Genomic DNA, 22,838 nt, shown 5'->3' on the forward strand with positions numbered 1-22,838 from the left:
AGCTTTATATGTCTCTATATTCTAGAGAATATAACGTCTCAGAGTAGTGGAAATTATGGCAACTTGAACGAGAAGAAAATGAAAGAAACTATGATAACTTCAATGGGAACAGAGCACCTGTTACCCACACAGTAGCTTTTCAATAAATGTGGATTTACTGCCTTGAACAGCCTTAAGACTGATTTCTAGGCTTGCAAAGACTGACGTGGATTGTGAAGATAAGGGTAGGGTAAGAGTGGGGAAGCAGGTTCCTGGTATCTCCGTCCTGGATCTTAGGGGTCCTGCAAGACCAGTCTCCTTCCTCCTCTGCAGATCCTTCTCTAATGTCCCAAATTATCTACCTTTAGTTTTAGTGCTTTAGGTTCAGGTATTGATGATAGCAGGTGCTGTAGTACTTAGATATTGGTATATTAACTTTGAGATTATTATCGTTAATAACATCTATGTTGGCCAACGTTTATTCCAGGCCAACTATGTGGCAGATTTCAAACAGAGAACAAAAGGTACTTTCCCCTCAGCTGAAGTTTGAAAAATCCGGAAGAGCTGGGGTCATGTTTTCAGTTCCTGACCAATGAATGTGGTCAGAGGGATGAGAAGTTATAATTGGCCCAGTTTGGGCCACATGATCTCCCTGTTTGCAGGGAGGGTGTGTGAGGAGGGTGGAGAGAAGGGGCTAATAAAGTTCGGCAGACCTCAGTAAAACCATATATTTTGAAGAATATTTCCCAAAGAAGGTCCTCGCTTTTCTGAAAAAAAAAAAAAATAATAATAATAATCATGTCCAGCATATCTTTGGACAAGTTACTTTATTTATTTGAACCTCAGTGGAAGAGTTTGTATGATGGAGTAGAATTAGATGCTTTCTGAAGGTCCTTTCATATCCCAAATCTCTAGTTTTCAGTTCCTTTTTTTAATGTAGCACTTTATAAAATGATTTCATACCCAATCCTGACGGGCAAGCCGAGGTGATGCTATTTCACCCACATATTCGGTGGAGAAACTGAGCCTTACAAAGTTAATTAATTTGCTGCAAAATCATTCAAATGTCAAGTGGCAGAACTAGGACCAGATATTAAGTCACTGGATTAGTTTCAAAGAATTCCCTTTGAATGCTTCCCACATTAGTGAAATTAATTTTCTTCATTCCGTAATGACCACTAACTAATCTCATGGGTAGCAAACTACTATAAATTAAGCTCGAGTTAATGGGATAGTTTTGATGGATTAAATCTTGGGCACTGGAAATTTTTATTTTGTTGCCTTCTCAGAGATGCTGCAACTGTTCATTAAATATGATTCCTGTCTTTCCGGCAGGAGGTACTGGAAAGTATGGCTTGGGGAAGGAAAAGCCACTGCAAATTCAAGTTGAAAGAGGATGCTTTTAGGAAGGGATTGAAGAGAAAACTGGGAGGAACTGATCGTTATCTTCCAGCTCACAGGCACTTGATATTGTGCCTCGAAGCTGATAGTTGTTAAATAAGTCACTATTGTTTGTTTTAAGATTTCCTTAAATAAATATTTGCACCACGCAATCAATGGAGTCTAGAAAGTCAGTGGGATGTGTTTTATTTTTAACAAGCCTTAAATTAATTGTATATCCTCTGCATCTACAAACATCTATTAAGATAACACTGAGAAACAGCTCAGAGCTCCTGATGCTCCTACAGAAGCACGTCAGTCTGGCTGATTTCTAAAACCGAAGGGGAAAAGAATCCTTGATTAAGAATGTGTAAAAATAGGATTCAAAAGTCTTAATGCACATGCCTTTGGTCTGCCAGTTAATGAAATTTATCCTCAAGGAAAGAAATATGAATAGTAAGAGGATGTTCACTCAAGCATCTATTATAGTAGGAAAAAACTGGGAACAACTTAGATGGAAAATGATTTAAGAGAATTATAGTACTTTCATAAAATAGAATATTATGTAATTACTTAAAATGATGAGCCAAAGAATACTTAGTGACAAAAACATCCACAATAGCATAATTAGTAAGAGCAAGGGCTCCAGAGTTGGCCTGCCTGGATACTAGTTGTAGCTCAACCAACTCCCTGTTGTATGACCTTGAACGATTTATTTGACCTTTGGTGCTTAATGGCACTTAAACGTAAAATGGGGCTAACAGTAGTACCTGCCTCATAAGCTTGTTGGGTGAACTGAATGAGGTAATATGTAAACTGCTTAGCACAAAGCCAGTCACTTTAATAAGATTATAAAACAGGACAATGTTTTCTTTCTTTGATAATCTGTATTTCCTACTTTTGAGGCCTGCCATTATGTTGATTTGGTAATGAAGAAGAAAATATATAAGTTATCTTTTAAAAAAATTATCTTGAACATTTTAATTGTGGTATGATAGAAATAGCATAAAATTTGCCATTTAACCAGTTTCTTGCTTCCTTCCTTCCTTTCTTTCTTTCTTTCTTTCTCTCTCTTTCTTTCTTTCTTTTTTTTTTTTTTTTTTTTGAATGAGAGTGAGAGAAAGAGAGGAGAAAGTGAGAGTGCACAAGCCTGCGCTAGGTGGGGAGGGACAGAGGGAGAGGGAAAGAGAGAATCCCAAGCAGGCTCCCCTGCTCAGCGAGGAGCAAAACAACGGGCCTCGATCTCACAACCCTGGCATCATGACCCGAGCTGAAACCAAGCATCAGGTGCTTAACTGACTGAGCCCCCCAGGCACCCCATCTTAACCATTTTTAACTGTACAGTTTAGTAGTGTTATGTGCATTCACGTTGTTGTGTAACTAATCTCCAGAACTCTTTCCGTCTTGCAAAACTAAAACGCTGCCCATTAAACAACTCCCCTCAGCCCCTGGCAATTACCACTGTAAACTTTCTGTCTCTATAAATTTGACTGCTCTAGCTACTTCTTAGAAGGGGAATGTATGGTGCTAGTCTTTGTGACAGGCTTACTTCACCTCACATAATGACCTGGAGGTTCATCCATGTTGTAGCACATGTCAGAATTTCCTTCCTTTTTAAGGCTGAATAATATTCTAGTTTATGTACCTGCTACATTTTTGCTTATCCATTCATCCGTTGATGAGCACTTAGGGTGCTTCTACTTTTTGGCCATTGTGAATAATGCTGCTATGAGTATAAATATTTAAAAGTTGTTTTTTAAAAGAAAGAATAAGTTCCCCCTGAATTTCCTGAAACTCATTAGAAGTATACAGGCACCACAGGTGATTGACATCCTAGATCTGTTCTTTGGCTCTGAAAGTGCTTCAATCTTTAAATCATAGATTAATCAATGAATACAGTTGACTTTTTGTTGGGTACTTCTTCTTCAGTTCTAAATATTTCAGAAGATTTTATGTTTAGTTGAAAGTAACAAGGAAATAGAAAACTAAGAAGACAGATTCTGCTTTTCCTCTCAGATTCAGGAAAGTCAGAGGGAGTCAGCCCAGGGCTCATTTTGCAGTTCTCGTCAGAGTTCAGTCTTCTGTCTTCTTTCTTGCTCTTCTTTGTCCTTAAAGCTTCCCCCCCCCCCCCCCATTAAAGCCCTTTTCACGGGACAAGGTGGTAAGGTGGTTGCTGGAGTTCCAGCGGCATTATTTATGCTTATACTTCAGCCATCAGGAGGAGGGAAGGGAAGGAGGAAGAGCACGTCCCTCCTCTAAAGACGCTTTCCATTCTATCCTACGGCTACAAGTTCCTCATGGGGTCACTATCTGTGAGAGGCTGAGGAAAGTGGTGTTTATTGCTGATAAGCCGTACATGCACTGCACGGATTAGGGGTTCTGTATTGAGGAAGAATGGGTACTGGAGGACAGCCAGCCTCTGTACATGTTACCTAGCATCCTGGTGGTACACATTGTTACATAGGTAGTGTTGAACAGTTTTTCTCTGAGTCTATAGATCATCTCAGAAAACAGTTCTGAGGCAATGGCGACATTCTCTCCTATGTTGATGTTTGAACGGATTTGAACAATTCAATGAGACTGATTTAAAATCTTATAGGAGGGCTCATGCAATCTAGGACAAAATGAGCACGGCATTAGCTTACTATTCTGGTGCCTAAGGTTTGTGTCGTGCTTCCTTCAACTATCCCCCACTTCGCATAGATAGACAGGGCTGCGGCTATGGTGCCCATGAAGCTGGTGATTGGGCAAAGTTGGTTTGGGGAGTGACTTCCCAGATAGAATGTGGGGTAAAGGACCCTTTCTCGAAGTTATTCTCTATAAATGAGCAACATGGTGCCTTCCTAGTGATGGAGTCAAATTTATGTCTGATGTTTATAATCTCCAGTATCAAAATGACTTATTTATTAAATATTTTAGATATTGATGGAGATTAAAAAACATCTTTGAACAATAGCCACTTTTGTTGTACTTGTAGAACTGGAGAATCTATGACACTCCAAAGCAGGTGTGTTGGCTCATGGAAGTTTAAATGAACAAATGCTACGTGAAACAGGTGAACCTTATCTCATTACTCATGAGGTACCATCATCCTTGAGGCAAGAATTGAGTAAGGTCGGAGGTGGGTGAGAGCCAGGGAAGAGTAACAGGGAGTTTATGTACTACGATATTATTTCAAAAATTAAAAAAGGGATGCCTAGGCGGCTCAATTGGTTAAACGTCTGACTTTTGATTTTGGCTCAGTTTCCGGAGTTCAAGACTTGAGGAGGCTGGTTCTGTAGCTGGCTGGGCAGCTCACTTGGGATTCTCCCTCTCTCTCCACCCCTCCCTCGCTCGCACTCTCTCTGTCTCTCTCAAAATAAATAAATAAACTTAAAAAAAAAACTAAAAATAAAGAAAAGTGATTTTGTTATTTTGATAACAAAATAACAGCAGCTGTGTCTCAAAATGCCTTGGTTCTATCATCTTTATCAAAATGCCCTGCTTTAGAAATGGATAAACTCTTTTAGTGAGTATAGTCGTATGAAAAGAAGCTTAAGGTTACAAATAATGAAGAAAATGATTAATTGAGAAAAGATCAGGTTAATCACTTAGCAGTTCAATCTTAATAATGATCATTTGAATAAAATAGAACAATGACACTGAAAGGATGCTTTTGTCATTGTCCCCACTCTCCCCACCGGCCACAAAAAAAGTAATTTCAGAGACTCTGACTTCTTGGAATGACAGGAGAGCCCTCTGGCAGAATCTGGAGGACTTCTCACCAGCTACAATGGTGCCCACCCCTTTCTGAAGGAACAGAAACGAAGCAAACCAGTAGCAAAGCCCGGAAGAGAGTACAGTTAGTTCTTTAACATTTTAGTCTGGTGATCTAAGAGTATATTCACTGTACAGCTGCTAAGCTAAGTCGTGGTCTGCTTTTTTATGGTCTTAGAATTTGTGTCTTTGCTTCCAGTTCAGTTCATTAGATTTTCGAGTATTGCATCAACTCTGTATATAAAACATCCAGTGGTGCTTTCCTATAATTCCTATGACTTAAGAAGGCAGAACATTTGTAATGGAAAGCACCATGTCTGAAAACCAGAGGAAATTTGTTGAAATGGGCTATGCCATTAACTAGCTGTGTGACCTCGGGAAAGTCATTTATCTCTTAGCTCTCAGATTCTCATTTTTAAAGTGAAAGGGCAGGAAGTTGGTTTATATGATGTCTAAGATCTCCAGTGCTTAAAAAAATAGCTAAAAGCAGCATTTGTACTTTCATTCCAAGCAGAATTATGTAGCCATTGCTAAAAAGGTTGAGAAACGGATTCATGTGTATTATGCATTGTATCGTCCAAACCCTTTCAAAAAGATGTAGTGGAAATGATGCTCTCCCATATGGTTAATAATGACTACATGTGCAGATCGCTGAACATACCTGCAGAAATACTTTCCTTTCTCCAGAAATGTAGTTTGGTTGTTTTATTTTATTTAGTTTTTATTTATTTCCTTATGTTTTGTCATCTGGTGGTTTCAAAGAAGAATTAGGCACTTACTCCATGGTAAACTTTATATTGCTCATCAGGGGTGGACTCTTTAAGTGCTGCCGGTAGATTCCTCATGATTTCCCAGGTTTCCCACAGCTCCTGCTCTACCAACAAATAGAGCCACCTGGGCGGCTGCTCCCCATTCTCTATCAACCACGTGACTCCTGGCTGTTACTCTCTGCTCTTGCCAGATTGCGCTTCCCCTACTAAAGCTTCCCCTTTTTTCAAGGCTCAGCTCCTGTGCCACTTCCTCCAGGAAGCTCAATTTCTTCTTTCTTTAAACTTCCACAGCAGAGCGTGTTATCACCTCCTTTTACACAGTCATGCCCCTTGATCTGTGGTTTCGCTCTCTGCAGGTTCAGTTGCCAGTGGTCAATTGAGATCCTGAAGCAGATGATCCCTCCTTCTGACGAATCATCAGATGGTCAGTAGTTGCCTAACTGATGTCATGAAGCCTGCGTCATTCACCTAGCTTCATCTCATCGCATAGGTGTTTTATCAGCCCGCCTCAGCAAAAGAAGGGTGCATATAGTACCATAAGATATTGAGAGAGAGCATATTCACAGAATTTTATGATAGTATACTGTTATAATTGTCTGATTTTATTATTAGTTATGGTTCATCTCTTACTGTGCCTAATGTAAATTAAACTTTATCATAGTGTGTGTAGGAAAAAACATAGTATATATAGGGTTTAGTACTATCTGTGGTTTTAGGCACCCACTGAGAGTCTGCAGACATGGGGAAACTTCCACATTCATTCCTACCTTGTACTGCCTTCATTTACAAACATGCTTTATCTCCTTCACTAGATGGTAAACTCCTTAGGAGCACCACCCCTTATCCTTATCAAGTCTAAAAGGCGTAGCCTGATGTCTTTTATAAAGCAAAACCTTCACACATTTATGGAATACTTTCGGCCCTCCCTAGTGGTTGGTATCACTATTCCTTTACCCTGCTGCCTTTTTGATGGATCTATTTGTTTCTATTTTTAGGATGCTGGTTGATATCATCTCTTTGGCTAAATTATGTATTAGTTGGATTTTTCACTGCAACTTCAGTATCACGGTTTTGCAAGAGATGAGGAGAATTTCCCCTACCACAGGCCTGATTTCCTTTTAGTAAGATTAGGTGATATATTTTATTGTAACGAGGACGAGACAGCACTTCATCTGAGAATGGAATGGGTCATGAGTTAAGCAATAGTCTTTGAGCCCCATTACCTCCTTTCCTTGAAAAATGCTATAAACAAAGCTAAACGTTCATTGTCTTCTTTCGATTTCCCTCAAGAGCATTTTGGGATTTGGGTGGAACAGGAACATTCTGGTAAGTCCTTTGGGGAGTCGGATGCTTTGGGGAGCAGGGTTTGCCAAAGGCTTCTGTACATCTTTCACATTCGTAAACTTCCAGACAGATGAAAATGTTTTTCAGGTGGTTTTTGGATTTGTACCTACAGAGAGGGTTTCAATGCATCCCAAATCACCACGCCCCTTGTTAGACAAAGGCCACACACACCTAGATTCCATCATGAAGAATTTTGTCATGCAAACCTTTGAGGGTGTGTGGCTGGTGCCAGAGAAGGCACATCAGAGCAACTCACAGGCCTTCTTCAAATTTCCTCTGGTTCCTTAATATGTGTTTATCCAAATCTACTGCTTAAGTCTGCAGCAATAAAAGGTCTCTCAGTCTCCCCACTATTCTGTTTTTTCCCTAGTTGAGTTGTGATTAACATCTTTTTCTAAAAACCCCATGCAGAGAGAATCTTCTTAGATTGAGAAGATAGTGGTTTCAACGGATTGTGCTTATCTAGTAATAAAAGGTTTTATTTTATTTTTTAATCAGTCACTATGAATTGGGAGGTAAGATTGGGTTTGGAGGGTTTTTGTTTCTTACAGTTTCCCTCTTTATGGTTAAATACGTTAAACACATTCTGATTTTCAAGAAGCTGCCTGGCCACAGCCGGTTTTTTGGTGAGGGAGGGGGGACCCCCAAAAGAGCCACACATCATCTTTCTTTTCTTTTAACTTTTATACTAAAAACCTGTTTTGAGAGGGAAATGGAGCGTGCTAGGCTAATGACAGCTCTCCCTTCCCTTATTTTTTCCCTGTCGGAGCAGTGTGCTCCAATCAGCTCCTTGATGTGCGGGACGTGGGCAATGCTGCATTAAAACATGAAAACACATAAACAGCACCCCTCACTCCCGCCCCAAGCGCGGAGGGGATAAGATGGAACTAGACTAAATGTATTAGCAAACAGACTAATTCATTTTCAAAGATTTGGTTTCTGGGGCTGCAGACAACCCACTTCGCCGGGAGACTAAGTGCGTCCCGCTAAGAAAAGTGCTTGGCTAGGCAAAGATTGTCTTGGGGATCCTCCCAGGCGGGTCTGCCAGGAGGATGGGCGCGCAGGACCCGGTTTCCATTCTTGGGGGGAGGAAGCCGGCAACCCACGGTGAGCTCCGAAGACAGCTGATTATCAGATTCCAGCCCAAGCTAAATGTCCCCTAAATCCCACCCCGCGCCTTCACAATTTGGTTACAAAAATTCTTCTCCACTGCAACCCCTCTTTGAGCAGAGGCTGGGTGCTACTGCTTGGGCAGAAGGCCGCGATTCGGGCGGAGGTATCCGCGGGGCGTGCCCGACTCGCCGACACCCAGGGCTGCAGAGGCAAGAAGGGCGCCGCGAGGCTGCGGCGGCGACAGAGCTGCGAGCTGCGGAGTCCCCGGTGGCGCCCCCCGCCAGAGATAAGCCGCCCGGCGCGTCCCTCCCTCTTTCGCGGCTGAATGAATGATTAGTCAAACGGCACCTCCCCGCCCCTGTGCGCCAGAGGTTGGAAGGGAGGAGTCTTGGAGCGGCTGTTCTTTTTTAAGGGCGAAAAGCGTTCGCCTCTGTGCTTTTATTGATCGACCTTGCCTGTCGTTTCAACTTCTGTCCTCCCTAATGTCACCACGAGCAGACACTTAAGCACTGAACACTGATGTCGGAGGTGCCTCGCCCCTGTGTCCGCTCAGCCCGGCAGTCCACTGCCGCGCCCCCGCCAGAGGGAAGCAAAGCCGGGAGTGAAAAGTTGCTGGGCCCCTCCTGCGCCCCGTTTGTCGCTCCTTCCCAAAGCTGGGGCACCTGGGAGACAGCAGGGTGGTGAGGCGCCCCTTCGCCCCATTTTCTGCTCTCATAAGGTTGGGGCACCCGGGCGTGAGCAGAAGCGGTGTGGCATTCCCCGTTTAGGGAGGGTTTCCCCGGGAAAGGGAGGAGGCACCGAGCGCGCCGGGCCGTGGAGACACGCCTGCCCGGCTCGGATCCGCGACCCGGGGCCGGCGGCCTCCCTGGAGGGGCTGGGGAGAGGTCTGGACGCCCGGCTGAGACGTGTCCGGGGCGCGGGGTTCCTGCACCCGGGCGCCCCCAGCGGGTTCCGGGAGGCGGCCGGTGCGCCCCCGTCTTGGGCACGGGAGCGTGCGCGCGCGCCGGCCGGCCGGAGAGCCGGCGGGGCCGGCGGGAGGTGGGGAGTGCAGGAGTGGAAGACGCGGCTGCGGCGGCAGCGCCCGGGGCAGTAGCTGCAGCCCGGGCGGCGGCGGCGGCGGCGGCGGCGGCGGAGCTGTGGTGCGCAGTCGGTAGCGCAGCCTCTCCTCTCGGCCTATCTCCGGCTGCTCCGCCGTCCCCTCCTCCCGGCCCCATGTCTGGCGTAGGGGGGCCGACGACTAAGCCACTGTGAGCAACTCCCTAAAAAAAAAAAAAAAACCGCATTGGAGGAGCCTGGCCGCAGGACCCCTCCTCCCTGGCGCCCCTCACCCCTCGCTTCCCCCCCCCCCCGAGCCCCCCCTCCCGGGCGCCCGCCTCCCTCCTTCGCGGACTGTCTCCCGACTCGCCGGCTGAGAGCCCTTTTTGACTGCGAGCGGCGGTAGCGGAGCAGAGGCGGCGGCGCGGGACCTGCAGTCGCCCGGGATTCCCTCCAGGTGACGATGCTCTGGTTCTCCGGCGTCAGGGCTCTGGCTGAGCGTCCCTGCCGGCGCTCGCCCGGGATTACCTGCTGCGTCTTGCTGCTGCTCAATTGCTCGGGGGTCCCCATGTCTCTGGCTTCCTCCTTCTTGACAGGTAGGGGAGGGGGCGGGAGGGACCGGCCCTCCCGGACGCAGGCTTGGTACCTGGGAGCCGAGGCACTGTCTCGCCCGGGAGACCGGAGGGTGGGGAGCGAGCACCTTGGCGCCTGCCACTCGCTGGCCGGTGGGGATGAAGCGAAGCCCGCCGTGTTAAGGGGTGGGAAGGCAGTGAGTAGGTTAAGGGGTGGAGGACTGAGAAGCTGTTAGCATCAAGAGAAATTCTATTGGAATTTGAGAAATTTCTTTATTTTTATTGTTTGCCTCAACCCTTGTTTTGATCTCTTCCCTTCATGTACGTATCAAGGAAAAACATTTGCGCCGTTTTCCACATACCCTTCTTTCTTACTCTACAAGGTTCCGACATAGCTTCTGTGTAAGGAGTGCTTTTTAAAACACTGGCACTCCAGACTTTGAATTTAAAGAAACTGTCATATTTTAAAAGGGTAATACCAGCAGGATATAATAATGATATGCTTTCAGGCAGGTGAAGACCTCAGCTACTATTCTGAAGGACATACTTTACTGACACCTGGTGCAGAAAAGAAACTATTGAGTCCGTTTCTAAGAGAGGAGGAAAGAAGATTGTTTCAAAAAGTGATTTAAACTCCAGATTATATGAGGCAGATTCATAGAAAGGCCTGTTCATTGCCACAGTCCTGAATTTTGTTCTGCCCTAATGTGCACTTTGAATTTTTTTTTTTTTTTTTTTTGCGCATATGGGGATATGTGTTTAGTTGAAATACCTTCATCAAGGAGGAGGAGTATTAAAGAGTCAGTGAAATACTTGGATTTGTACTTAAGTCATCTGAGAGCAGAAAATCTGTTTATATATGACAGGCTTTTTTTTTTAAACCTCAAATAAAATTATTTAAAATATTTATTTCTGGGGGGATTTGGTTTTGTTGAGTTTGATAATTTAAAACTCATTAGAGATTTCTGAATCTGGGTAGTGGCTTCAAAAAGGATTAGGGTAAAAATTTAAATGTTTGCAATAATGCCATTCAGTGAGATTGAATTTTCCCCTTCACTTCAGGTTCTGTTGCAAAATGTGAAAATGAAGGTGAAGTCCTCCAGATCCCATTCATCACAGACAACCCTTGTATAATGTGTGTCTGCTTGGTAAGTATGGAGATCAGGTAATGTGAAGCCCATTGCTCCATTAGACAAGGTGAATCTATTAAATGTAATAATATAACCAGATCTTAAAAATGGTTTTTAGTCATTACAAAACTGCACATAGCTGGCAAATTGAATTCAGTTGAATTTCTTTGGGATTCTTATTTTTGACATCATCCTTATAGAAATAAAATTAAGATGGGCTTTGTGAGGCATCGTCTCAGTGATAAAATTACCGTTGGCACTGTCTGTTCCCGGAATGGCTGTTGCCACCAAATCATAGGTGCCACCACACTTTCTGCCTTGATTCTGTCGTCTTAGTGGGAAGATGAGATAACGTTTAAGTGTAAAAGTCGGGGATAAGATATCCCTGACAAGGGGAAAGAGAGGTGACAGTCACAGAGAACAAACATGAGGATGAGGTGTAATCTTGGATTTCTTTGCCTGTGATACCCTAAGATCTCCAGAACAGTCTTTATATTTCTGATCTGGGAGCATGAGTCAGAAAGGACATTCTATCCTTAACAGAGAATGACACTTGGCCGTCAGCTGCTTCGTTAACACTGTCAGTGGCTAATAGACTAAAAAAAAAAATTTGTTTCCATTTATTTTGGTTTAATAGTTAATGATAAGATCTAATGAGTAACCACATGGGGGAGATTAAGTTATATGAACACGAATTTCTGAGATGAAATATAGACTCACAAAGAGCAACATATTTGCTGGACAGTGTTTTACATGCCAATCACTTTTGGCAAAACTTGGTTAAGAACTACACATCACAAAACCCTGTTGGAAAAACATTAAGGCAATCAAATGCAAAGCCCAAAAGTGATAGATGACTGCTAGTTAACAGATCAACATGCTGTATGGAACCGTAGAAGGGATTCTTCTCAATTTAGGTGAAAGCCAAGCCATCTGGGTTTAAACTACCCAAACTTTCTCATGACAAGGGATGAGGTCAATGTTGCAAAATGATAAATGAGTGAAGGTGAATGTCTGTATCAAATGATTATCAGGTTCTGAAGACTAAGGGAATCAACAGAAACAGAGGTAAAAATACATTACATTTGCTGAGATGGTAAATGTTGTTACCTTAATAAAAGAGAGCCAGGAAAGGGGCTCTTTAGATTTTGTTTACCAGTTGCCATGTCAGTTAGTGATCCTTGACTAAATGACCTGTTGAAGTTTTGCATTTAAATTTTGTCTCCATTGTATATTTACAAATGTAGTGGGGGGTGGAGGGTGGGTTGGGGGAGTGATAACCTTCCCTTTTCACTGATCTTATCTGTATAAAATGAGTAAATTATTTTATCTTAATCTCTTAAGATTTTAGGGGACATTACTGAATAACATTTAAATGTGCTCGGAGCTCCACATGTGAAAATAGTGTTTTTCTCTTTGGCAGTGTTGCTACTTATAAAGTTTAAATATACAGTTTGCAAACTGTTCCCGAATAACATTATGAAAAATTCTACACAGAGCAATCCCCCTTTTCAGTATTCTCATTAGGGTGGAAAATAGTGCTTTTCTTTGAGAGCACAGCCTTACTGAAAATAAGAGAGTTGTTAGAATCCTGCTGTTTTGAAGCTAAAAGAATGAATCAGAAGAGAAAAGAAGCCTCAGTTGGGATTCGAGTGGGAATGATTATTTATTCTAAAAAGTATGGATTAAGCTCAGAAGGATAGCAAGTTCATTTATATCTGCAACATTTGAAGGTATCTCCCTTGAGTGAGAGCTGTTAGATATCCTTTTATAAACACGTGAAGTCCTGACTCTGGCAATCCCATTCACTTGTTATTCGTAAGATGTCTTGAGCTCCTTCAGGAGCTGAAAGGTTCAGTGATACGTTCTCTCGACCTTTGCAGAGGTTTAGGATTTTGGGACCCAAGCTGTCATAGTCGGTGCTTCCAAACATTTGTAGTGACTTGATAAAATTGAGAAGGAATAGATGGATGGCCACTTCTCTATTTGTGTATGTTCTTGTAAGTTTCTGAGGGATCTACTGCAGTCCTTGGATTTCAAAGCACCCCAGACTGCAGTGAGGCTGGTTGGCATTGTATACTTAGGTTGGAAGGTATCCATTTTTTGGCAGATAGATAATATCAGTAACAGCAACATTTACAAAACACTTTATTTGCTGGCACTTACCTAAGCCCGCATTATTTAATTTAGCCATCACAAAAGTCCTTTGAGACCTTTTACTACCCCCATTTTACAGGCAAGGAAACTGAGGCTAAAGAGTCTTGTAGCTTGTGAAGTTCATATTGTAGTAGATAGAGCTGGAATTCGCTCTCGGTTTCATCTGCCTCTAGGGCACCTACCTATAATCAAGTGGAACAGGCTATTTGCTTAATTAAAGGTGTGAAAAAGCAAGGAAAAAATACGAAGATTGTTGAATCATTTTACTTCTCGGTGCTGCTTGAGTTATTTTGTTTTTTTCTTTTGAGTCTTTTTGGAGTTCAGTTAGCTAACATTTGTTAATCACATTATATGAAAGGAAAATCTCGTTATGATTTCAGCTGACCTGCAGGGAGCTTTAGTTGTGAGCCGGTTTTATGTATGTACATTAAGAGGGTATGTAATAGTCAAAACTGTACTTTGGATAAAGAAAATAGTCATATTTAGTTTGTGTTGGTCCAGCCTTTTGGCAGAAAGGTACCTAAAGCTGAGCACAAGTTCATATCTTATTTCATAACATGTAGAAAAAAAAAAGGCTAACCTCAACGTATGCTTAAAAAAGACGTAAAATGTTACAGTTGGGAGGAAATAGGTGGCATGAAGTCCTGTATGTAATTACAGTGTAAAAGCCTGAAAAACCCCACAAAATCAACTTGGCCTGATTTAAACCTTTAAGCTCCGAAATGTTTTAAAGTGGAATGAGCTCATTTCTGTGGGAATTTTGAGGATGACAGCGGGCACGGTGGCCACGGCAAGCAGAACTGAATAATCGTATTCTCATTTATCCTCGTCTGCTTCGGCCCAGCATCTTGCCAGAATCCGCTGTGATCCAAGAATAACCTGTCTGTTACTGGTGATGGATATAGTTTTAAAGTGTAGGAGTCAGAAAAGCTTCAGTTCATCTATTCAAGGGGAAGGTGAAAGTTGGACCACTGTCATGAAATTGAGGGAATCCGGTAGGCAGTTTAGATCAAAGATGCCAGTGCTCCATTGTTTAGTCAGAAAGCAAAGCGTGGCTTTCCTCCGCCTTAAAAAATGGGCTTTTATGGGGCTGAGGAAGGAAGGCTCAGACTCACTGCTGTTTTGTATGATTTTTTTCCCCCTGCTTGCTGGAATTTTTTTTTTCCCCCCAGAATGCCTAGGAAAACACATTGGTGCCTTTCCTGAAGTACAGCTGATAAGAGCCAGCCATGCTCGGATAATGAATCTAAAACAATTCTCTGGATCTTTCGGGCATCGCCACGTCCACCAAGTGTGACTTAGAGGTGGCACTCCTACTTCTTGTCCCTTTTCCACCTAAGTGTCACATAGAAGGAAATGGCACCAGCCAATGAGTTCGGCCCAGTACTAGAAACCTGAGAAAACTTTGGAGGCCGGGCCTCAGAAAACCAGAAGTCAGTCAGAGCTTAGTTTGGCATACGTTTTGTTCAGCAAAAAACATTATTCTGAGGTTTAAATTTCCTCTTTTAAATCCGGAGGTGCAATGTAGAAATGGACCCTCTGCTCATAAAAAGCAACGTGAAATTTGCTGTTACAAGAAGCGGGCTCCACCTGTCTTAGAGTCAACCAAGTGGTGAGAACAGCGGAGACTTTGTCTGCTGTCTTCTACCTTTTAATCACAAGAGTTCTCTGTCACCAAAGAAGTAGCTACCAGCATCTTCGGTTCTCTGGGATGCCTTAGCTCCATAACATCCTCATGTTTGTTTTTTTTTTATTGTTGAAATTAACTGGCGAGAGAAGAGGTATCTATTATCTGAGCAAGTGTTAGGCACATGTTGAGCATGAGAGAGATAATGTTACATCAGGATTTCATGTGTGTGTGTGTGTGTGAGAGAGACAGAGAGACAGAGAGAGAGACAGAGAGAACTGGGGGTGGGGAGAGAGAGAGAAAGGAAATATGAAGTAGTCCAGATGTGTTCAGAGAGATACTGCCCTTAGCATATGTACATATACATAGATTTGCCTAAGTTTTTGAAAATTGTTTCGTATCACATTTATCACAGGTGTTTCGAGCACTTTAGATGCTCACTAAGGAAGTGATCAGGATTTGTTTGTTTGTTTATTTTCTGTTTAGAAGGTGTTGTGATCAATTGCCTTTCCATAGAACAATGTATTCAATAGAACAGTTTTAAGGGAAGTAACTTATTTCTAGCATTGTGCTAGCAAGTTCACCAGTACTACCTCTGAAGCAATTATTTCTACCCATGCTTTACTGAGGTTAAGAGAGGCAGAGCAAATGTCCTGAGGTTACATAGTTACTAAGAGTCAGAACTGGCTTCACTAAACCACTAAACCACCATTGGTTTCGTCTCCACTAAACCAATTTGCTCTTACTACTTTTTTACTTTTTCTTTGTTTACTATTTAAAGACATCTTTAAGTACTTCCAAGAGCTTCAAAGAGTTATTTCAACCGCTGTGAAGCTGACATAGGCTCTCTTCAGGGGTGGTTCAAGTGATTTTGGTCTGGAATTTGGGAGACCCTTTCAAAGGAAGACCTGCAATGCAGTGAGCTTTTTTGTCTGGCATTGCATCATATTTTGGCCAAGAGCTTTGAATCTGGCATCAGATGGGCCTGGGTTCAAATCTAGGCTCTGTCTCTAACTGGTGGTGAACCTGGGAAGGCTATCTTACGTTTCCAAGGCTTGGTTTCCTTATCTGGAGAGTGGGATGAATGTCAATACCAAGCTCAGAGATCTGCTGTGAGAATCAAGTGAACAACAGCATTTAAGGCTTAGCCCTGGGTTTGGCATCCAGCGAGCTCTCTAGAATGATTCATTGTTGTTGTTGTTGATGATGACGTTATTGTTTAAATTCTTATTTCCTCACATGGAATAGGATGCAAAGTTTCATCAGAAAAGGGGGAAAAAAAAATAGAAGCAGCATGGGGATAATGATGCCAAGCCCACCCATCGCTATGAATGAACGGGGCTAAGTCAGGAACATTTGTGGGGTTTTCTATCCCTCCAGACTTGGACTGGGCTGATCTAGGCTGCTTCCTTATTGGTCCAGTGGTCTGTGAGCCCTGGTATAAGTTTTCCCCTTGCTCTCCATTAAACACTAAAAAAACTTTCCATGGAAGAGGGGCCTCGTTTTTCTGCAGAGTATTTACATCTCTATGCCTGTGGGGTCACCTTCACTTGTACTTTTATTGGCAGAGGGATAGAGTTGGGACTCAGGAGCGCTGTAATTCTGGAAAAACTGCCTAGTGGTCTGGCAACATGGGGATTTTCCTGGCCCGCCTCGTGGAAGTCTCTCAACCCCGTTCCAGACCTGAGTGGGTTTTTGCCGCCCATTTAGTCGTGTGCTCCCCTACCTCATTCCCATCTCGTCCACATCCCATTTTAAACATAGTCTCTGGTCTTTCAACTGCGCATCAACAGTAAGCTGTGTTTTAAGTCTAGGAAATAATGCTGAAGAAGGGGAGCCCTTCTGTAGACTGGGGTACAGCTATGGCGAAGGCAGGAGAATCAGACAGAAAAGCCAGGCAAGGCAAAACAATGGAAAAAAAGGCCTGTTCATAAAAAATTTGTTGAACAAATAAAGGATATCACTTTTTCGCACCCTCTTCTGTGGCACTTCTGTCCAGCTGATGGTATATTGACTCTTTTGTGATAAAAAGAATACGAATAACACCACCTTTCACGGTACCGGGAGGTCAAGTGTGCTTGTTGAACTTAGTTAAGATCAGCAAATGAGCTGAGTGTGTATTTTAAGACCTCTCGATTCCCAGTTCTAATTCTATAAAACAGTATTCAAAGCACTAGGGATAGCAGGTTATAATTTCAATAATATTATTCTTTCTTCCTTCTCTCCACACTTCATTCTCCCCTTCCATTTTATTTTATTATTTTTAGCCTTTTCTGTGTTTGAAGCATTGTGTTGGTTGGGCACCTTGGGGAGGCAAAGACCAATAGGACAGACCCTTGCCCACAGTCTAATGGGGGAGAAAGACACATGCATAAATAAGTTCCACAGGAGTGACAGAAAAGCACTATAATAGACGTGAACCCGAGCTGAGGCAGCTGTAATTGAAATCTGACTGGACTATCTGGGACCTCGATGGGTAGAGGAAAGCTTGTTGTGGCAAGGCATTGTTGAAGGAAAGGCACAGAGGAGTGTGTGCCTGGGAATTGTGGAAATGGTGGAGTCCTGAGGGCCTGAAGCTCTGATAGAAGCTGAAGCTAGAAAGCCTGGTGGGAACCAGCCAGGGGAGAACCTTGAGGGCAATAATAAGGAGATCAGTTTCACTCATGTAATTGGAGGGTGGGGGGTGGGATTCTGTATTGGTGCAGCCACATGACACAGTAAGATGTGTTTTTTATAAATGCCTCTAGGGGCTTTTGTGGGGATGTTTCCAGCGTGGCAAGGCCGGAGTTTGGACAGCAGACCCTAGGGATCTGTTGTGGTCAGTCGAGAGCAAGCAGCCTGGAGTAGAAGGGGCAGTGAGAATGGAAGAAGATGCTGGGGTAAACCAATGTCGCTTGTTCTTCTGAATTTCTTTAACCACCTTCCAGTTCTAGAATATGTGGGTTAAAAGACTCCAAGCCACGCCCAGCAAGACGGTAATAAAATACAGTGTCATTAAAGTGGCATGAAATGCTATGGTGTCTCTGTAGCAGTCACTTTGCTAATCACTTACTGTCTTGAGAGCAGGGTGCAGTCACCTGAATGGAATAGTGTGCTTCCCAGAGCTTACTTTCAAAATTCCATTTTTGCTCTATCCTGTTGCTTGACCCATTTGGCAAATTACTGCATCTGGTAGATATTACCATGATAGTATCTACTGTCAGTGGTAGCACAAATTTCAGGCAATAATCAAAATTGGGTAGCTCACCTTAAAAAAAGCACGCCAGTGTGCTGAGACCCCAAGACTTGCAGAGGAAGTTTAGAGCCCATGTTGCTAGCACTTGGCAGTAAAACGGAAGTGGGGGTTGGGGTGAATTAAAGGGAATTTCGAGAGTTCTAGTCAGTGGCATAGACCATGTAGAAGAGAAGAGGTTACTGACATGGGTGCATGTCTTGAGTTTAGACCTGATGAGTTGGCCTGGATATGGATTTTCCAAGTGGAAAAGCCCAGTAGGCTCAGAAGAGAAATCCGGACCAGAGAACAGCAATTCGGTACCTGTCTACATTGAAATACACTTCAAAACTTTGGTAATAAATTATTTGTCTACGCCGAGCTTTCCATAAAGGGGCCTACAAGAGTAATTAGAAGAAGGGTTGTATTTAAGAGAAGGGTAGACAAGGGATACAAGAGTGCTGATGCATAGGGGCACTTGTACCCCAATGTTTATAGCAGCACTTTCAACAATAGCCAAATTATGGAAAGAGCCTAAACGCCCATCAACTGATGAATGATAAAGAAATTGTGGTTTATGTACACAGTGGAATACTACATGGCAATGAGAAAGAATGAAATATGGCCTTTGTAGCAACGTGGATGGAACTGGAGAATGTTATGCTAAGTGAAGTAAGTCATACAGAGAAAGACAGATACCATATGTTTTCACTCTTATGTGGATCCTGAGAAACTTAACAGAAGACCATGGGGGAAGGGAAGGAAAAAAAAAGGTTAGAGAAGGAGGGAGCCAAAGCATAAGAGACTCTTAAAAACTGAGAACAAACCAAGGGTTGATGGGCGGTGGGAGGGAGGAGAGGATGGGTGATGGGCACTGAGGAGGGCACCTGTTGGGATGAGCACTGGGTGTTGTATGGAAACCAATTTGACAATAAATTTCATATTAAAAAAAATAAGAGAAGGGTAGAGAAGTGTAGAAACCCATGGCAGAGACTGAGTAGTTATAGAAGAAGGAGCAGAACCAGCAAAGTGCAGGCCAAGGCAGAAGGGGTTTGAAGAACAGAAAGACCAGGGGTATTAAATTTTGCAATGTTAGTCTGAAGACTCTAGGAGAATATCGAAGAAGGACCTTTCTCATCATCTTATCGAACTATTTGAAACAGTCAGTGATGGTGCGCACCTCTCTGGTACCTGTTGCACATTTCACATGGAATCGAATTCATCATAGATGGAATTTGGTGGAACCCCATTTGATAGAAATCCAAAGCTAAGATTGCTGTAGCAATTCTGAAAATTTACTGCAAAAATCACAAATTTTCCAAACTTTGATTTGGAAAGATCTTAGCAAAAGTGTTAAATACCACAAGAAATTTTAAAAGGTACCAAAACAAAACTAATTTCGTGGATAAAAGTAATATACTTTTCCAAACATCTTTGGAATGTTTCTATAGTTAAGGGCAAAATGGACAAGACCACACTGAGGCTTTTTTTTTCTTTTTTTTTAATGAATAAGAGCAACAATATAAAAGAGCCTGGCTAATATAAAATCTTACCATTATGAACTTTCAAGTTTGCTCTATTAAACTGTTAATGGTGCTTTAAAAATATTATGATATAATTTAATCCCTAAGCTAGGTCTTCAGGAAAAATATCTTCTTTCTTCACTAAATTTTCAATATCTGCTTTGTCATTGAAGTATAGCTGTGGAGTGGCGGCCCTGGTGTCTGAAATCCTGGGTTCAAGTCTCACGGGGGCCACCTGGTAGCTGTGCATCACTAAACAGGTGACTTGTACTCTCTGAGCCTTAGTCGTGAGTTCTGGGCAAATCGCAATGGTCTGTGTACCCAGCAGCTTCATCTCTTAAGAGGAATAATAACGCAGGCCCGAATCTATTGACTGGAGCCATTATCTGAGGTGATACCTGTGGGTTAGACGTACTGATGTTTGTGAAAGGCCTTTGCATAACAGTATGAATGGAATTATTAAGGGTAAGAACCTGAATAGAAGAAAGTGAAGTGTGTGCCATAAACCAGCTTTTAGCAGATGATTTAATGCGTACATATTTTAGGAACAATAGTGTAGGGATTCCTAAGTCTACTCCTACTGTTGGCTTGTAAGACTTTGTGTGAGTTGCCTAATTTTCTGTGTCTCTTTGTGTTCATCATAGGGCCTTGGTCAGAACTGTGGGCTAAAACATGTAAAGTTCTTAAAACAGGGTTTGGCATATGGTAAGCACCTCCAAAATGATACTGCCACTATCTGAGTGCTGTGCAATCACTCCGTCTGCAGTGCTTTTAAGAAGCGATTAAATGGACTGTTTTTATTTCATTTTTTTAGTTTTTAATCTTAATTTATTTTGAAAGAGAGGGAGAGGGAGAGAGAGAATCTTAAGCAGGCCCCATGCCCGGCGCAGGGCCTGAAGACGCGGGGCTCCATCTCCCAACTGTGAGATCATGACCTGAGCTGAAATAAATCAAAAGTTGAACGCTCACCCAGCTGAGCACCCCAGGCGCCCCTTTATTTAAATTTTTGTCTACACTTATGTAATATGTTTACTGTGAATTACTGTCAGGTAGACGGTGGAACTTCAATAGAGGTGACTGCTATCTTTTCTGATAAAAGATGGAAAATGCTGGTCGTATTCGGGGCTTAGGAAGACGAGTTGCTTCTCTGTTTTTCATCTTCAAAAGTTCACCTCCTTGATTGGTGCCCGTCTACAGACAACTAATCACAATGTGGCCTTCACGGCGAGGCCTAGTTGTCCTTTTTCGACACTTGCCGTTGAGTCAGGAGGTGGCAGGTGGGAGGCAAAAATGTAAACTTAATTACTGAGTGGACCCTCTGAGCCTGGCACTCCTGAGTCCCCTCCAATTGAGAGTGTGACTCTGACCAAGCACAGTCACTCATGCATGCCCGTGGTGGGGGGCCTCATCCTTTACAGGCTAATCCCAGATTCACTGGTATGACTGGATTTGACACGTGGGCCCTACAAATCCACGCAGCTTTGTAGTTTGCAGCCAGTGGTCCCATCAACTCCGTGGACCGTGCTTGTTGTCTTCTCTTCAACAGCATGCTCTGTGTTGTAGTGCGGTTACCTGGGTGAATTCATGTTTTAGGAGACGAAGTCTGCAAGTCTAAGAACCTTGTGCAGTCATCTCTGCAAGCCCCATAGCTTCAGCGAGAGGTCCGCAACCTTGGGACTTAAGTAGGAGTCAGGCTGGAGTTTCCTGTTTATAGTTTGGGTTGTTAACACTTGGGCTAGTTCCCCCCCACCCCCAAGAATGGAACTCCAAGTTCCAGAACATGATTCTCCCAGAGAGTTTGTCACAGAAGGTCAGCCCTCTCTATAAAAGACATCCTAAATAATCATTACAAAAACACACTTTTCCCTTTGAAAGAATATACTCACATTTGAAAATTTAGAGTCCTATAGACATTAAGACCTGCTTTTCTTTGTGACAAAAGGAACATTCTCTCTTATAGAAATATCCTGCTGTCAAAGGCAGCAATGTGTGTGACAATACAGGAGGTGTGAGAGGGAAGGATCTGGGATTATCTCACTCCTGCTCTCAAAAGTCACAATGAAAAATGCTTCCCCCATCCTTGTAGCTGCTGGTCTGGGTCATTTCCTCCCCTTTTAGTGAGGCTGGAGCTCCGAAACCCTGACACAAGCCCTAATGTTTATATTGGGTTTTGGATGTTAGCTCCCTTGGCTTCTGGGAGCTGACTCTGTTGAAAATTATGTTTTTCTTTTAAGGACAAAGGCCTTATTGTACGTACATGTTGTGTAGTGTAATGAGGTTTTTTTTTTTTTTTTTTTTTCTTTTTTTAAATGTTAGGTAATGGGTGGTACTAACCCAGATCTGCCAAATGAGAAGTTCAAAGGTAGGTCTGTAACCTGAATGGCAGTTAGAAGGTTTCACGAAGGTAACTTAACAAGAGAAAATGAGGGGGCGGGACAAGTGACATCTTCACTGACCACAGTGTGTGCCCCAAACGCCCCCCTTTGATGGAATAACCATAAAATCACTCTGGGAAAGGACCTGCAGCCTGAGTGATGGTACCCCAGAGACACTTCAGAGAGAATGATAGAGATAATGATAAAAATAATAGAGATAACAGCCATTCCATTTGACTTAAAAAAACAGGCATTTCCCAAATAACTCTTGTATTCTTGGTCAGCTAAATGGATTTTGGCTAGATTGTTCTTCATGGCTGCCTAGGCCATCAGGCCTAGGCTGAGCGTCTTATTTTTCAAGCCTGTGCGGTGGGCCTTTTTGGTTGTGTTGCTTGGTCCTTTTCATCTGGGGGTGACCTCAGGAAACTATTCCGAGAGAGCCTGGGCCTGGACCACAGAAAAAAAGGCATGAAAACCAGAAGGGCCAAAGCTGTTCTTGTATTTCTTTGGGCCTCGGTGAGAGGCATTTTTGGCATCTTTATCTTCTTTTCCTCTTTCTCTGTAAACATCGCTTTTTTTTTTTAAAACCTATCTTTCCTAGGTTCCTCTTTGAGAAATCTGTGGACCCCAGCAATGGCATTAAGATTCCTTTAACCCCTCACTGCTTTCTTTTTAGCGAGCAAAGTAATGACATCTGCATTCTTTTTCGTATTTATTCTTACTGGAGCTTCTTACTGGAAAAAACCGGAATGGGGTGGGGGGGGGGTGGGAATTCCTTTTCTATTTCATTTTCTCCTTAAGCAGAACTATTTGAGGGGAGATATGACAGTTGCTCCCTCTTGGGTCAGATGCACCTGCATTGTGTC

General features: G+C 43.0%; 1 protein-coding gene across 4 annotated transcripts in view; it reads left to right on the forward strand.

The window, feature by feature from the left end:
* Positions 1–8,684: 8,684 nt before the first annotated feature.
* The window catches only part of BMPER (BMP binding endothelial regulator), a 251,696-nt gene continuing 237,542 nt past the window's right edge, over positions 8,685–22,838 (forward strand). Inside the window, exons 1-2 of one of the 4 annotated variants that reach the window (XM_045495284.1) lie at positions 8,685–9,973; positions 11,012–11,097. In XM_045495284.1, coding sequence (XP_045351240.1) covers positions 9,841–9,973; positions 11,012–11,097 — 219 coding nt within the window. In that variant the 5' untranslated portion in view covers positions 8,685–9,840. The remainder of the gene's footprint in view (positions 9,974–11,011; positions 11,098–22,838) is intronic. The other 3 variants (XM_045495283.1, XM_045495281.1, XM_045495282.1) reach the window with 3 other exon arrangements.

Source organism: Leopardus geoffroyi, chromosome A2, assembly GCF_018350155.1.
Source record: "Leopardus geoffroyi isolate Oge1 chromosome A2, O.geoffroyi_Oge1_pat1.0, whole genome shotgun sequence".
Lineage (NCBI taxonomy): Eukaryota > Metazoa > Chordata > Mammalia > Carnivora > Felidae > Leopardus > Leopardus geoffroyi.